The sequence below is a fragment of the Equus caballus genome, chromosome 11, assembly GCF_041296265.1.
Source record: "Equus caballus isolate H_3958 breed thoroughbred chromosome 11, TB-T2T, whole genome shotgun sequence".
NCBI classification, from domain to species: domain Eukaryota; kingdom Metazoa; phylum Chordata; class Mammalia; order Perissodactyla; family Equidae; genus Equus; species Equus caballus.
This window is the reverse complement of record NC_091694.1, coordinates 15,131,940-15,147,962: the sequence shown is the minus strand read 5'-3', so window position 1 is coordinate 15,147,962 and position 16,023 is coordinate 15,131,940. Positions and strand designations below refer to the sequence as shown.

The 16,023-nt window shown below is 45.1% G+C and overlaps 1 protein-coding gene across 14 annotated transcripts in view; it reads right to left on the bottom strand.

Moving 5' to 3' along the window:
* PECAM1 (platelet and endothelial cell adhesion molecule 1) overlaps positions 1-16,023 on the bottom strand; it is a 77,117-nt gene that overhangs the window by 37,378 nt on the left and 23,716 nt on the right. For 10 of the 14 annotated variants that reach the window (XM_023651625.2, XM_070225699.1, XM_070225706.1 and 7 more), the window contains 3 exon segments: positions 9,221-9,514; positions 5,379-5,684; positions 1,636-1,908 (listed from right to left, as the gene is read on the bottom strand). In XM_023651625.2, coding sequence (XP_023507393.1) covers positions 1,636-1,908; positions 5,379-5,684; positions 9,221-9,514 — 873 coding nt within the window. 14 annotated transcript variants of the gene reach the window in all.

Genomic DNA, 16,023 nt, shown 5'->3' with positions numbered 1-16,023 from the left:
CTGAGCATAACACTGCCTTCTTGGCTGAGGAGACTGATCTACTGAGTGACTTGCACGACCTGCATGCCACAGACTTCTGGATGTGGGTGATCAGCTACAATAGCATGTTATGGTCCAATGATGCTTTATGCTTTCCTAAAGCAGCCTGACCCACGGGGTAAGGATGAAGCTCTAATTGGTGAAAGAGTCCATGTGTTCACCACTTGCTCCCTTCTGCTCTTAGAGCAGAATGCCCATCCCTATATTGTACTTGCTCACTGCACTGCATTCTAATGGTCTGTTTACATCTGTGAATTCTTTAAAGGCAAAGCCTGGCTTAGGCGGCTCTCTATCCCCAATAAGTTGCCCAGCATACAGAAGGTGCTCAATATATGTTGAATTGAATACTTTTCTTTAATGAGATAATATATCCTATCAGTGAAAAAATCACATGCCATCAAAATATTTGTCATTATCAATAATAAACTACATTGCTAGCACACACTATAGACAAGCAGGATCCAACACATATGCCAATCTCTCGGTTGGGTAGTTAGCAGCCTATGACACTGGGGTCTGTCCCTGTGACTGTACACTCAATGCTTGACACATAGGAGGTTTTTAGTAAATAAGTGAATGAATGAACACTTTCACCTGGGAACCAAGAAGTGCTGACTCTCTCTGATCTCTGAAACACTATCATCCAATGCTCATTCATTCATCCAACAAATACATATTGAATTCCTACTATGCACAGGTGCAGTTCTAGGTGTTCAGGATATAGCACTGAATAAAATAGGTACTGTTCTTGCCCTCATCAGCTTACATTCTAGTGCCTGAATATATACAACAAACAGGAAGAGGTAGAGTACGTTTTTTTTGGTGATGAGTGCTACAGAGAGAAGTAAAGCCAGGCAAAGGGGACGAAGTCCAAGGGAACTTTTAAGTGAAGGGGTTTGGAAGTCAAATGGGCCTGGGGTGACTCTTGCTCTGCCACGTGGTAACCCTGTGATCACTGGGTGAGTTACCTAACCTCTCAGCCTCAGTTTCCACATCCATAAAACCAGGATCATAATACCTACCTCATAGCACGATACGAGCATGAAATGAAAATGTATGTAAATCAGTACACAGCATTCAACAAAGGGGAATCGTTACTATTATTTTTGAGTTTACGAATGCTTTCTCACTCCTGACCCTGTCATAGGACTTACGTCTGGGATCTAGCACAGTGGTTGGCACAGAGGAAAGATAAATGTGATATAATAATAGAAACACTAAGATTCACTGAGTGCTTATTCCATACGAGGCTGCTTATGGCAGAGTCATGTCATTTGGTCACTGTAACAGTCCTATAGGTGAGTGCTGTCATTATGCCCATCTCACAGTTGTGGCAACGAGAAGCTTAATAACTCACCCGAGGCTCCTGAAGTAGCGAGTAGCAGGGTTGAGATTTTGTACCTTCACCCTCAACCACCACAGCTACATGCGTACTTGCTCTGCGTTGACTTTTCCCCATGAGCACCATGTCCCCCCCGAGTACCTTCACCCAGACAAGCAGGGGCAGAAAGAGCAGCTCTCATTGGCCACCCTGGATTCCAGCACATATGTTTCTTGAGCCTGCCATATGCCAACAGCCTCCAGCAGCAGACCTACCTGTGATGTTGACCATGATGCTGGTGACCTTGGATATCCGACTGGCTTCCACTTTGCATGTGTAGTTGCCGTTGTGTTCCATCATGGCCATCACTGAGTAGACAGCCTCACTGCCATGATTACTGTGTGCCACAATCACCTTGTCCTTCTGGATTATGATTTCTGGAAACTGGGCCAAGTGCCTCACTTGAATGGTGCACACAATGCGGAGCTGTTCTCCTTCTGTGATCTTTCCCTGGGGGCTCACGTTGAATTTGGGCATAGAGAAGGATTCTACAAGAAGAGGACAAGTCAGTTGGACTCAGCTTTAAACATGGGCGGGGGGAAAAGGTACTTTCTCTCCTCTTCTGCTCTTTTCATTGCTAATCACTGTTTTTCCTTATTAATTAAAAAAAAATTCAACCTTTCCTCTCAAAAACCTTCACCTTGGCTGCTCTGATGCTTCCTCCCTTCTCACTCACTCTTGCATCTTCAGTCTTCTTACCTGCAATTCTTTAACTTTCTTGAGCTTCCCAAAGGCCAAACCACCTTCTCTAGATCTCATCTGCAGAACCTTCTTCAAATGACCTCAGAAATAACTATAGCGGTTGGACAGACTCTTCCGTGTGGCCACCAAGGATTTTCTAGGCTGGAACTCTGGCATTTCAGCATAAATATTCCATAGCTTTCAAAAGTGACAACCGTGTGTACTGTGCCACTTCATGGAAATGCTTATTTAAATAACCATATGCCCCAATAAAGTGATTGCTATTCTATTCTATTTCTTTTTTTTTTTTTTTCCTTTTTCTCCCCAAAGCCCCCCGGTACATAGTTGTGTATTCTTCGTTGTGGGTCCTTCTAGTTGTGGCATGTGGGACGCTGCCTCAGCGTGGTCTGATGAGCAGTGCCATGTCCGTGCCCAGGATTCAAACCAACGAAACACTGGGCTGCCTGCAGCGGAGCGCGCGAACTTAACCACTCGGCCACGGGGCCAGCCCCTATTCTATTTCTTTTTTAAAAATGCTGGCCATGACTGATTAAATTGACTTCCTGACTCACGTAGTTTGAAAAACACTGTTTTAATAAAATCTGGGTCAGATACCAGGGCATGGGAGCTTCAGGAGACGGTGAGGGAAGTAGGGCTAGGCCCACTAAATTTATTCGCTATAAAAAGCTATCATTTAAGAAAAAAGTCTACTTTGCTGAGGAAAAGTCATAAAAGAGAGGACATCTTTTAAGACTCTCAGCAACTGCCGTTAGGGAGCTTAGTAATAACTGAAGGGTTGTTTCTTACACCCAAATTAACTCCAGATGCACCAGAGACCTAAAGGCAGAAAAAAATTAAACCACAAAAAATTGTAAGAGAAAACATGGGTGAGTTGTTTCCTTTAATAATCTTGGCATGTAGAGGAACTTTAGGTATGAATCACAAAACTGAGATACCATAAAGAAAGAAGACGAATAAATTTCATTAACTAAAGATTAAAAGCTTCTTTAAGGAAAACGTCATAAAATAAAGGCAAATGAGAAACCGGGAGAAATATCTACATAGTACCTGACAAAGAACTAAATGCTTTAATTTATAAAGGGCTCACACAAATCAATGAGAAGCAGTAAAAATGGGCAAAGCATATATGGGCAGTTCAGGGGGGGAAAATGTAACAGGCCAATAAACATAAAGAACATTCTCAACCTCACTCAAGACCAAAAAGGTACAAATCGTGACAATGATGTATCATTGTGCTTTGATTCAGTTGACAAAAATAATAAAACACTGATAATACTCCGTGTTGGTAAGGATATGGGAAAATAAATACTGGCATCACTTTTGATGGAAATGTTCGGCCATTTTGAGGAGCACTACGGCAATATCTATCAATATTGAAAATGCACAAAACATTTGAACCAACAATTTAACTGCTGGAAATCAACCCCATAAACAATAATAATAAAATACTCGCAGAAGTACGCAAGTTATAGGTAAAGTATATCCATTGCAAGGTTGTTTTAGTAGCAAAAACTGGGAAAATACCTAATGGTCGATCAGTAGAAAATGAGGTAAATAAATTATGGCACATCCCTATAACAGAATTCTAAGTTGCCACTAAAATGATGTAGATCTACATTTCTCTACACAGACAAAAGTCCAGGGGCTGGCCCCGAGGCCGAGTGGTTAAGTTTGCACGCTCTGCTTCGGCAGCCCAGGGTTTCGCCGGTCTGGAACCTGGGCGAGGACATGGTACCACTCATCAGGCCACGCTGAGGTGGCATCCCACATGCCACAACTAGAAGGACTCACAACTAAAATATACAACTATATACTGGGGGGATTTGGGGAGAAAAAAGTAGAAAAAAATAAAGAGGATTGGCAAGAGTTGTTAGCTCAGGTGCCAACCTTTTAAAAAAAAAGTCCATAATGTACTGTTAAGTTAAAAAGAAGTTATATTGGGGCCCGCCCAGTTGAGCAGCGGTTAAGTGCGCACATTCCACTTTGGCGGCCGGGGTTCGCCGGTTCGGATTCCGGGTGTGGATGTGACACCGCTTGGCATGCCATGCTGTGGTAGGCGTCCCACATATAAAGTGGAGGAAGATGGGCATGGATGTTAGCTCAGGGCCAGTCTTCCTCAGCAAAAAGAGGAGGATTGGCAGATGTTAGCTCAGAGCTAATCTTCCTCAAAAAAAAAAAAAAGAAGTTATAAAATAGTATGTTTGATAGGTCCTATTTTTTGGAAAAACAAACAAAAACTCTGTGTGTGTGTATGAACATATAAGCAGAATAAGTCTAGAGGAACATACAAGTGGTTTTCTGCAAGTAATGGTACCATAAATGATTGTCACTTTATATCGTATCATATTTTCTGAAAATTTAAGCCACATCATGAATTATAATCAGAAAATTACTATGTATACATAATATTATGCATAATATATAATATTATATATTATGTATATATATGTATACATATGTGCATACACAACGAGCAGGGGTGAAGTAAGGTGCCAAAGGCAGAGGATCATTTATGACAAACTTTAGGGCTCCTCTTTTGAAAATATTTGAGGCTATCTGCATTAGAGTCTGCCTTTCCTTGACTCTTCCCTGCCTCACGAGTCCTTGTCCCACAGGTCACCGGGAGCTGCTGGTCACCCGTCCTGGAGGTCTCTTTGTCCTGGACACTCACACTCAGGCTTCCCTCTGCTGTTGCGTTTCTTTCCTAAGAGAATTTCTCAGGTCATCTCATTTGTTTCCTATTTGTGCAATGTCTTGGTGATGGGAAGGTGGGCAGAACAGGAGAGTTCCTCATCAAATGTTGGGGGCAAAGGCTGAGGAACGGGCCCCGGTTCCCTTTTGATCCCCTCCAGACCCCGCTTCCTGGTACCCAATGCACAGTGGCATAAAGCTGTGGTTTCCAAACCACAGGTCACACAATGCATCATTTCTGTGAGTTGTGGCCACTGTTTTCAAAAACTGAAATAGACTAGAATAAAAAAATAGCAAAATGTATCATAAATTAAGGTTAAGTACTGTTTGCAAAACTTTTGTTTGGGAAATCTATAAATACGTGTGTATATATATACATATATATATATATATATTTTTAACTGTGTCACAGTCAAAAAGTTTGAAAACTTATTAAGTGATTAAGAACAGTCTTGAGAACAGCAGCCCCACCAGAAGTCCCCAGCCCCTCCGACCCTGTGGTCTTTCGCCCCATACCAAACCAGTAAACCAGAAAGAATGACAAAGAGAAGAGCAGGCCTCTGACCTGTCACTGTGACCAGTTCACTCCTGCTGGATTCAGAGGTCTCCACACGGTTCCCAGAAACGATGCTAGCTTGACAATGGAATGATAAAAGACGGTCCTGTTCCTCAACTGTAAATTCCAGCGTCACAAAATTCTGCTTCTGTGAAGTTTTTTCTCTTTTTTGCCGGAAACCTTTTGTGTCTAGGTCGTGTTTTTCAATGGTGAAATGTATTGGGGCCCTTTCCTCTGGGACAGAACAGTTGACCGTCACGGTCCCGCCTTCTATGGTCTCCTTCTTGTCCAGCGTCACTCTGGGACGCGGCACTCCTTTAGGGAAAGAGAAAGTTCATTACTATCAGTTGGATCTAGCAGCAGAAGCCTCCCCCAGCTGAGTCGTTGTGACTGACCCATCTGAGGGTTCTTGTCCTTTGTTCCCAGAACACCCAGTGCTACCTACCAGGTAATTATTGAGTATGTATGTGTCCAGCACTGTATCAGCTATTTTAAAGAAACGTAAAGCATGTTTAAGATGTGATCGGTGCTTTCGACATTTATAATCCCAGTTAAAAAACAAAGCAAAACAAAACAGCCAGCATTTATTAGTATTACTATGTTGTTATATTTTATTGAATGCCCGCCACAAGCTAGGATTGACTTTATATCCACGACCCCATGTAATTCTCATAATAAACATCCTGGGTGCGCATGAAAGATGGACTTATGCCTACTTTATACGTGAAGAATGTGGAGCTCAGAGAGGTTCATAGCCCATCCAAAAGTTCATAGTTCATGAGATTTGACTCCTGGTCTGTCTTGCTCCGAAGCCAGAGGTTGGGGTGGAGGTGGAGGGGTGGGAGAGAGGAGGAACTTGTGGCCTCCCAGTTCAAAAAGCAAAACTGGAAATAACTAAGCATCAGAGCGTGTTACAGAGACAATGAGTGATGGAGCAGTGGGGAAAAGAAGAGGCCCTCTTTGCCTGGAGGATCAGAGAAGTTTCTAGAAAGGAACAGGGTCTGAGAGAAATCTTGAAGGAAGGACGTTATTTGGACAGATGAGGTGGGACGGGAGTTAAGGACAGGCATTTTGGGGTGCACATGGGCACAGGGAACTGCTTGTGCCAAGGAGTATGAGCGGCTTTTCAGGAGGGCTGTCTAGGTCAGAGAAAGAGTGGAGGGGACGGTACACTGGGTGGTAAGCCAGGGTCAAATTACGGGGAGCTGGGAGAGCCTGGGTGAGATTAGATGTCCTGTCCAGGCCCCGTGGTCTGGTGGTCATGACCTCCATCTTAGAGTCAGGCAGACTTGCTTGCACCCTAAACCTGCCTCTTTCTGGATGTGCCACCTCACCCAGTCACTTATGACTCTTATGAATCTTTTCTTTTTGACCCACCCAGTTCAGAGGCGGAGGACTGTCCTGTTGGGAATGAGATCTTGGGAAGTCATCACATGGGGTCATGGACATACAGTGTATTCATACCACTATTTTCACCTGTGGTGGCAGATGTTTGCGAAGGTGTCGCTCTGCTTTACGCTGAGCTCTCCAAGGGAAGGGATCCTCTCTTACTCATTGTTGGATCCAGTTGGCCTGGATTGGAGAAGGGACTCAAAAAATGTTGAATGAATTGCCTTTTGTCTACCTCAAAGACCTATCATAATATCAAGAGTTAAAGAGGCTAACTTTGCAGTCAAATAGATCTTGGTACTAACTCTGGTTTTGCCTCTGACGAGCTACAGGACATGAGCATGCCGCTCAACCTCTCTGAGCCCAGTGTCCACACCTGTAAATGGGAGGAACCATGTTTCCCTCCCAGTGCTATTGCAAGGGTTAAGTGAAATGTGTGTACAGCACTAATAACCATTCATCTCATGAGGGCCTACTAAGTGGTAGTTCTTATTAGTGGAAGTAATAATAGTATGAATGTTCTGATCATACAAGTGAGCACAAAAATGCAGAAATGACATTTATGGCAGCCGCTGTCAGGGAAGCACAGGGCTGAATTTACCAACTCTATCCATTAAATCATCCAAGTTTTAAGAAAAATTACCCTAAGTTTCCAAAGCCTGCCAGCACGTTTCTTTTCAATACACATTTTCCAAACTTTTGGCCTGCCAAACTTTCCTCATCACTAATGTAAATGCCCAGATCTGTTGATTCCTCCCATGTCCTCAGTGGAGATGAAGAAGAGCTGGTGTGCATCCCCGTGGCTGTTACCCCTGATGGCACAAAGGGATATCCGGTCAGCCGTGTCCCCTGACTGTCCATAGGACACCCATGGAGGAACTGGCCTAGAAGGTGATGCAGTCATGTTCTCCTGTGTGGGCCTCAAAGACTGACAAGAAAGTGGTCAGAGATGGTATACTTATGAAAGAAAAATGCCCTGGAACTCTTGCCCACTGGTTCTTCCTGATTCCTGTTTGTGTAAAACATCTAAGGATGGCCTGGTTGAGCACCTCACACATGATGAGCCATTCTTTCATTCAACACTTGGTTACTGAGGCATGCTTCATTCACTATCCAACTTAATCCTCAAAACAAGACAACATTCAAGGATACACGTAGTTACCTCGGTATCCCTATTTTAGATTCAGGAAATGAAGAATCCAAGAGGTTGGGGAATTTGACCACGGGGCTCTCTGCTTGGATACTAACCTCTGTCTCAGCCTGTGCTCTCTCACTCTTACGCTACTTCCCATTCTCTGCCCTTGCCCCACTTCTCCATCAAGCAAACTCTGTATCTGGACCCAATGCGCCTTCCTCCAGGAAGCCGTCCCTAACTTCTCTAGGCAGAATTGTTTCCTCCCGCCTTTGTGCTCCCAAGGCACCCGTATCATATGACTATGGGGCTGTAATGATTTGTTTAAATGTCTTTCTTCCCCACCAGACTTTAACTGCCTCCATTGCTGGGATCTGCCTGCTACATTTTCACGTCTAGCCCTCGTTATTTCCTGACTTGCAGCCTTGGGAAAGGTTTCTTGAGGGAGTAAATGAATGAATGAATGAATGGAACTCTGTATCTATGAACCTAAATTTCCCACAGTGATTTTTCTCCTGTTTCTCAACCCCTATCCATTTCTACTTGCCCTTTTCATCTATTTAATTTATTCCACAATCATTTATTGAGTGCCTACTATGAGCCAGATGCTTTGTTCAAGATACAAAAATAGATCAAACTCCTTCTCTTTCCTCATGATCTCACAGGCCAGAAGAGTAGACAGATGTGTGGGAATTAGTTGCAACATTGAGTGAAATAATAGTTGCCATTTATTGAGAACTCATTATGAGTTGGAAATTATGTTAAGCACTTTCCCTACACATGTCTAATCCTCTCAGTAACTCCCTGAGCTGGGTATTTTTATTACCTTCATTTCACTGATGAGAATTTTAAAGTTTAGAGAAGTTAGGGACTTGCTCAGATTGGAATCCAGGCAGAGTGACTGCAGAATCCGGTGTCAACACTCAGCCCTATGGCCTTTACATAAATACCGCTGAACGTAGAGACAGCATACAAGCTGTAAGGACTGAGACTCTGGAGGGGATTAATTTTGTTTGGGAAAGTGTCAGAGAAGAGATCACTGAGCCGAGTACTGTAGGAAAAATAGTAGTTCACAAAGAGATGAGAAGAAGGGTATTCCTGGGATAGAGAATAACACGTGCAAAGGCAATGACGTGAGAAATAGTCTGGCATACTGGGAGCATGGCTAATACCTACATTTTCAGGTTAGGAAAATGCCAGGCAGATGAATGAGAAGGGAGATGGACAGGCAGGTAGATCCATTGTTACTACTCATTCAATTACTATTCTTGCTACTGCATGTGTTACGCTTCATCTTCAGCTGGAGCTACGTTCAATCCCAGGGACTCACCTTTTACCAACACTTGGGACTCTGCAGTGGTTTTCTGCTTGTTGTTTAGAATCACACTGCATTTGTAGATCCCTGCGTCATAGACTCGGGCTTGGGGAATAACATAACTCTCTGTGTTCTCGATGGAGGAGACGTTGTAAAATAGCACATCATCCTTATAGAACAGCAGCGAGTGCTTAGGCTTGACTCGTGAGGTGGTGCTGACATCCACGATGCACTGCAGGGTCAGGTTCTCCCCATTTTGCACCGTGTCCCTTGGCAGGATCTTCATGTAGATGCTGTTGATGGTGAAAGCTAAATGCCAAGGAAAGGGGGGCAGACACACCTGTTAGCTCAGAAACAACATCATCCTGGTGACCTTCATTAGTATCGGTGTTATCACATCCTATGCAGTGTAGTGTTTGGGGGTCCCAAATGCCTACAGAGGCCAAGCAGGTAATGAGTGTATATGGTGGGTCAAGCATGAGGCAGTTGGTACTAAGCTGTTCATATTCCCACCAAGAAATGTGGAGGCCTTCAGAGTGTGACAAATAAAACATTTACATAAGATGTATGCAGCTTGTGAGCTGCCACATTATAGCCCCTGGAGGAACCATAGAATTTAGGCAGACAAGCATTCAAGTCCTGGCTCATCACCTTCTTTGTGACCTTGGGCGATTACCTCTAAGCTCAGCTTCCTCATCTGTAAGATAGGGAATAATACCCACTTAGTAGATTGTTGCAAGACTTACAGGAGAGGAGCAGGAAAGCATCCAGTATAGTGACTGGCACACAGTAATTGCTTAATAAATAATGGCTTTTTTTTTTTTGAAGGAAGATTAGCCCTGAGCTAACATCTGCTGCCAATCCTCCTCTTTTTGCTGAGGAAGACTGGCCCTGAGCTAATATCCATGCCCAGCTTCCTCTACTTTATATGTGGGACACCTGCCACAGCATGGCTTGCCAAGCGGTGCCATGTCCGCACCCGGGATCCGAACTGGTGAACCCCGAGCTGCCAAAGCAGAACATGCTCACTTAACCGCTGCGAGCCACTGGGCTGGCTCTGGCTACCACTGTTCTAAAATTGGATGGTCACACCCAGAAACTTTCCTTCCCCACCCAGGCCCGACCAAATTAGCACAGGCCCAGGTGGTGCTTTTTTCCCCCAAAGCCCCAGTACATAGTTGTATATCCTAGTTGTAAGTCATTCTAGTTCCTCTGTGTGGGATGCCATCACAGCATAGCTTGACGAGCAGCAGGTAGGTCCAGGATCCCAACAGGCGAACCCCAGGCAGCTGAAGCGAGCGCACAAACTTAACCATTCAGCTATGGAGCCAGCCCCCCAGCTGGTGTTTTCTATCTGATAAACTCAGAATTCTCACCAGATGGATGAGAACTTGAAACCACTTCTAAGGCAGCCACCTGCAGTTCCCATCACCATCTGCCCCTGAGAAACAAAGAGCAGTGGTTCTACTCTACTGATGAGGGAAAAGAACCTCTGGCCAAGCACCCAGAGCAGCCACAATGCCCAACTAGCTATCTGATCTCTGCCAGAAACCAGGCCCTGGATCAACCAACCAAATGCATCATTTCTGGCCCATGTCCTCCAGCATTTAATTGGCTTATATCCAGCAACCATAGGCCATCAACAGAATTCAGCTTATCTGACTAGAGATCACATTTTTTTTTTTTTAAGATTTTTTTTTTTTTTATTATTTCCTTTTTCTCCCCAAAGCCCCCCGGTACATAGTTGTATATTCTTCGTTGTGGGTTCTTCTAGTTGTGGTATGTGGGACGCTGCCTCAGCGTGGTCTGATGAGCAGTGCCATGTCCGCGCCCAGGATTCGAACCAACGAAACACTGGGCCGCCTGCAGCCGAGCGCGCAAACTTAACCACTCGGCCACGGGGCCAGCCCCTAGAGATCACATTTTGAGACTTATTTGTAGTGGTGGGCTAATGGGAAGATGACTTGCTTAAAACTGGATGCTTGGGGCTGGCCCTGTGGCCGAGGGGTTAAGTTTGCATGCTCCACTTCGGCAGCCCAGGGTTTCATGGGTTTGGATCCTGGGCGCGGACACGGCACTGCTCATCAGGCCACGCTGAGGCGGCATCCCACATGCCACAGCTAGAAGGACCCACAACTAAAAATACACAACTATGTACCGGGGGGCTTTGGGGAGAAAAAGGAAAAGTTTAAAAACAAAACAAAAAAATTGGATGCTCTCTGGCTGTTTAATAAGTACCTCTGTCTGTTGATTGGTTGGAGGTGGGCCGCTGCTATGAAAATTTTTCAGGCTAGAAGGTTCTGAACTATGCTCATTAGTCAGGACTTTTGACCAAGCTTCAGAGAAGACCAGGGCAGGTCTGTCTTTTGAGGGTCCTCTTGGACCTGCCTATAGGTCCTTCTGCATCCTATCTGGGATCCCAGTCACGTTTCTTGATATATCTCAGAGCACTCAGCCTTCCCTTCCCTATGGTTTGTTATTCAAGCACATGGATCTGGCTTAGTCAGTGCTAGGAAATATTCACTCTCCAAATTCCTGCCATAAAAACAACCTCAAACATCTTTGTGATCAATATACGGGCAGAAAGAATGGATGGTAGGTGAGGAATTTTGGGGAAAATGTGAAGTACACCATCTTAAAATCAGGTGGCTCAGGCTCTCAAACAAGAATATAATTTTTACAAGTGATTCCAAATCATTTTTCAAACAAGAAAAGATATAGCTAGTTAGCTGGCTAGAGATACTGGCGAAAATTATCTTTCTTTCCCCCTCTTTTAGTAAAGTTAAGCATTTTTTTTTAACAATTTAGAATTTAATTTTTCTGTGACGTATCTCAGGTGTTAAAATGAATACAATGGTCCACACCTATTACTTTCTTCTGAGGAATTAATTTAACAAAAAATGGCATCTGATCACTCCACAAGATGAAACAAGGGGGCTGTTTAAATCTGAGTTGTTTCCCGCAGCATTAATCTTTAGAACTCCCTTTTCTGTCTTTCTCTGTACTCGATTAGCTCCCGGCCTGAGGAGCCCGCTGGGTGAGCTCTCAGAACAGAAGTTTCTTTGGACCATAATTAGTTTCCCGACGATTCACACGGCTCATTCCCAGGTAGGGCCAGGCAGGTCTCGCTGCCCCTTCAGTTCCTCCTCCTTCATTTCAAGCCGTGCTTTTAGTACAGTGATTCTATTGGGAGACAACAGAGAGCCCAAGATGAGTGCAAAGCCAGACTGCCTGGACCAAATCCCGCCTCTGCTCACAAACTATGTGGCTTTTGGCAAGTCACTGAGCTTCTCTGAGCCTCAGTTTGCTTATCCATACAATGGACATAATAATGGTAAGTGTAAATGGGAACCTGAGTTTGAGGAATTGGAGCAATTTCTAGCACAGACGAAATGTTAGCAAAATTCTGTCAGTCACAGGTATAAAACTAACTCGAGTCTTGAAGTCTCTAAAGCTCTATCTTGACTCCATATTGCTAGTGAATTTTTTCAAAGAAAACCATTTTTTAATTTTCTAGGTTAAGTACCGCGACTTCTCCGGACTCCCAGTGTTGGTCATCCCGCTGTGTTGGGCTGCTTTACTGTCATCATCCTGAATGAAATGCACACCCATGGTGCTTATACCCCAGGCTGAGACACCGAGCTGGGTCTGGAAGAGGGCAAGTGAGGCACGCCCTGGGCCAAACTCCTGACCCCACAGCCGTCAGTAATGGCTAGGGGAGGTGGGGGGTTATTTAACTCCTCTGGGCTACCACTTCTCCTATAAAATGGCAACACAAATACCTGCCCTCCCTGGTATTCTAATCTTGAACAATAACTGAACCAAGATGGCGGAAAGCATTGAAGGCACAGAGTATGCACTGCCCAGTGCCTGTTCCTGGTTGACAGTCCCTTCCCTCTTCCTTAGCACCATTCATTCGGCAGACATTTAAGGGGTCTTATCTCTGTGCCAGACATTTCACCCAGGACTGGAGTTTCAGAGAAGAGTGAAACAGGCACAGTTTCTGCCCGCCTGGAGTTCAGTCTGCATTTCACAATTCTTCCCTACTCCAGCCCTTCCAGCCTCAGCACCGTCCCTGCCTGGGTCTCCTACTGACCAGTTCATTTCCTTTTTAAGGAGCTGTATTGCTTTTTAGCAATTTTAAGCAAACGTGGCAAAAGCATCAGGTGGTGGTTTTTAGAGAGGATATATCCACTAGCATGGGGTACTTCTGCCATCTTATTTCTCTAAGCAACTCTAAAACACACCTGCTTAATGAATTAACTCAACCAATTCATAGGTAGGATTCCCATGGCCAGCTGGAACAGATAAGGGAGAAGAAAGGAGGGCAGGACTGAAAAAGGGAAAGCATCTTAGAAAATTGATCAAGATATGAATCCCAGCTCTTCAACTTAACCCAAAACCTCGCTGACTTGATGCGACTAAAACAGCAGCATAGCTTTTCCCACCACCTCCACCACCTCCACCACCATCGTTGTGGTAGCCAGCTTTTGAGATGGCCCCCGATCAGCTTTGCCTTCTAGTATTCACACCTACATGTGGCTCTTCATCACCGTACCAGGGTTGGTCTTGTGAATAACAATACTGCAGAAGTGCTAGTATGTCATTTCTAAGATTCGATTATAAAAGACATTGCAACCCTCGTCTTGGTCACTCTTTCCTGTTCTGAGATCACTTACTCTGAGCACAGCCAGGGACTATGTCGTGAGCTGGAGAGGTCTACGTGGTGAGGAACAGCCACATGAATGAGCTTGAAAGCAGACCCCCAGCCTCAGACTAGCCTACAGATAACCGTAATCCTGACCCACATTTTATCTGCAATCTCCTAACAGACCTGAGCCAGAAGTATCCAACGAAGCCGCTCCCAGATTCCTGACCACCAGAAACTGTGTGAGATAATAAATTGTTTTCTTAAGCCACTAAATTTTAGGGTAACCCAAATCAATCAAGCAATCAGTCCTCAAAAATCTCTACCTGATTATTAAGATAATACGGAAAACATTATCCTGTTTGTGAAAAAATTGCTGGGAACAGCCAAACTGGATTACTGTGTGTAGGTCTCACTATTTACACAATAGAGTGTTCACAACCTGGGCTACCTGGGGCCCCAAAGGTTCACAGGTGGGTGTTATGGGGCCTATGAACCACCTCCAATTACATGCACGTGTACGTTTTTCTGGAGAAAGAATCCACAGCTTTCCTTATGGAACCCAAAAGGTGCAGAACTGTTGCGAAGGAAGGACAGGGTTGTGGAACAGCCTAAAAAGGTCAAATCTGGGGCCAGCCCCGTGGCCGAATGGTTAAGTTCATGCGCTCCTCTTGGACGGCCCCAGGTTTTGCCGGTTCGAAATCTGGGCGTGGACATAGCACCACTCATCAGGCCATGCTGAGGCGGCATCCCACATGCCACAACTAGAAGGACCCACAACTAAAAATATACAACTATGTACTGGGGGGCTTTGGGGAGAAAAAGCAGAAAAAAAAAAAAAAGGAAGCGGATTAGCAACAGTTTTTAGCTCAGGTACCAATCTTAAGAAAAAAAAAAGCTAACTTTAAAAAAAAAGTCAAATCTTTTCAACCTGGAGAGACGAAGCCTGCTGGAGGAGGATCCAAAGTCACAAAGTCACTACAGCACAGATGTGGCACCCGGGGACCACAGTGCCAAATCCTCAAACCCTAAAACGAAGGGGCCTGCTTCCCTCTATCTCAAGCCACCAGTCAGCAGATGCTGGTGCTCCCCGGGAAGATGAGGCATCATGATTCAGATGGTCACTTGGCACTCAACCTGGAAATGACTCAGAAAGAAAGGGGTGTGGGGGAGGACCTGCCATTGTCAGGAAGAGTTACAGGCAGCCAAGAAGCATGGAATCCCTGATGAGTTTTGGTGCTCAGCATAGAGTGTGCTGACCCATCTCGTCTGAATCTCAAGCATGCCCAGGTTCAGTTGAGCCTCTTTCAATGAGACATTTATCAAGCACCTGTACTGGGCTTACTTGGTGAGCAAGAAATCATCTCTGTTGTCCTAGACTGTGTGGGCTGGTGGGGACTCAGATAACTAGAGTATGCTGATGTAAGCACCAAGAGGAAGGGTGGCCTAGGAGAGGCCAAGAAAAATCTGAAGGAAGTCACCCCTGAACCGAGCTTTGGACCGGGCCAAGAACAGGTGGCGGGGTGCTCGGGCAGGAGAACAGCATGTACCAGGGCCCAGGGGCGTGAGAAACCAATGCTTCTGGGCCCAGGCAGTGACAGAAACCAAAGTGTGGGGCCAGAGGGCCAGGTGGGCCAGGCAAAAGGTACCAGGCCAGAGGGCCTTGCCCACTGTGCTGACAAGCTGGGCCCTGTCCTGAGGGTCTTCAAGGGGCGGTGATAGGACGACACTGGAGTTTTAGAAAGATCACTGTGGGCTGGAGGGAGAGACCAGAGGCCTGCAACAGCCTGGACAAGGGTTCAGGTGGAAGCTGATGAGGCCAGCACAGTGGGAATAAAGGAAGGAGTGGACTCAAGAAATATTTAGTGGACACAAAAGGATTTATTTTTTGGAGTGATCAAAATGTTCTGGAACTAGGGGCTGGCCCCGTGGCCGAGTGGTTAAGTTCGCACGCTCCGCTACAGGCGGCCCAGTGTTTCGTTGGTTCGAATCCTGGGCGCGGACATGGCACTGCTCATCAAACCACGCTGAGGCAGCGTCCCACATGCCACAACTAGAAGGACCCACAAAGAAGAATATACAACTATGTACCGGGGGGCTTTGGGGAGAAAAAGGAAAAAAAAAAAATGTTCTGGAACTAGACAGTGGTGATATTTTCACAACTATGAAT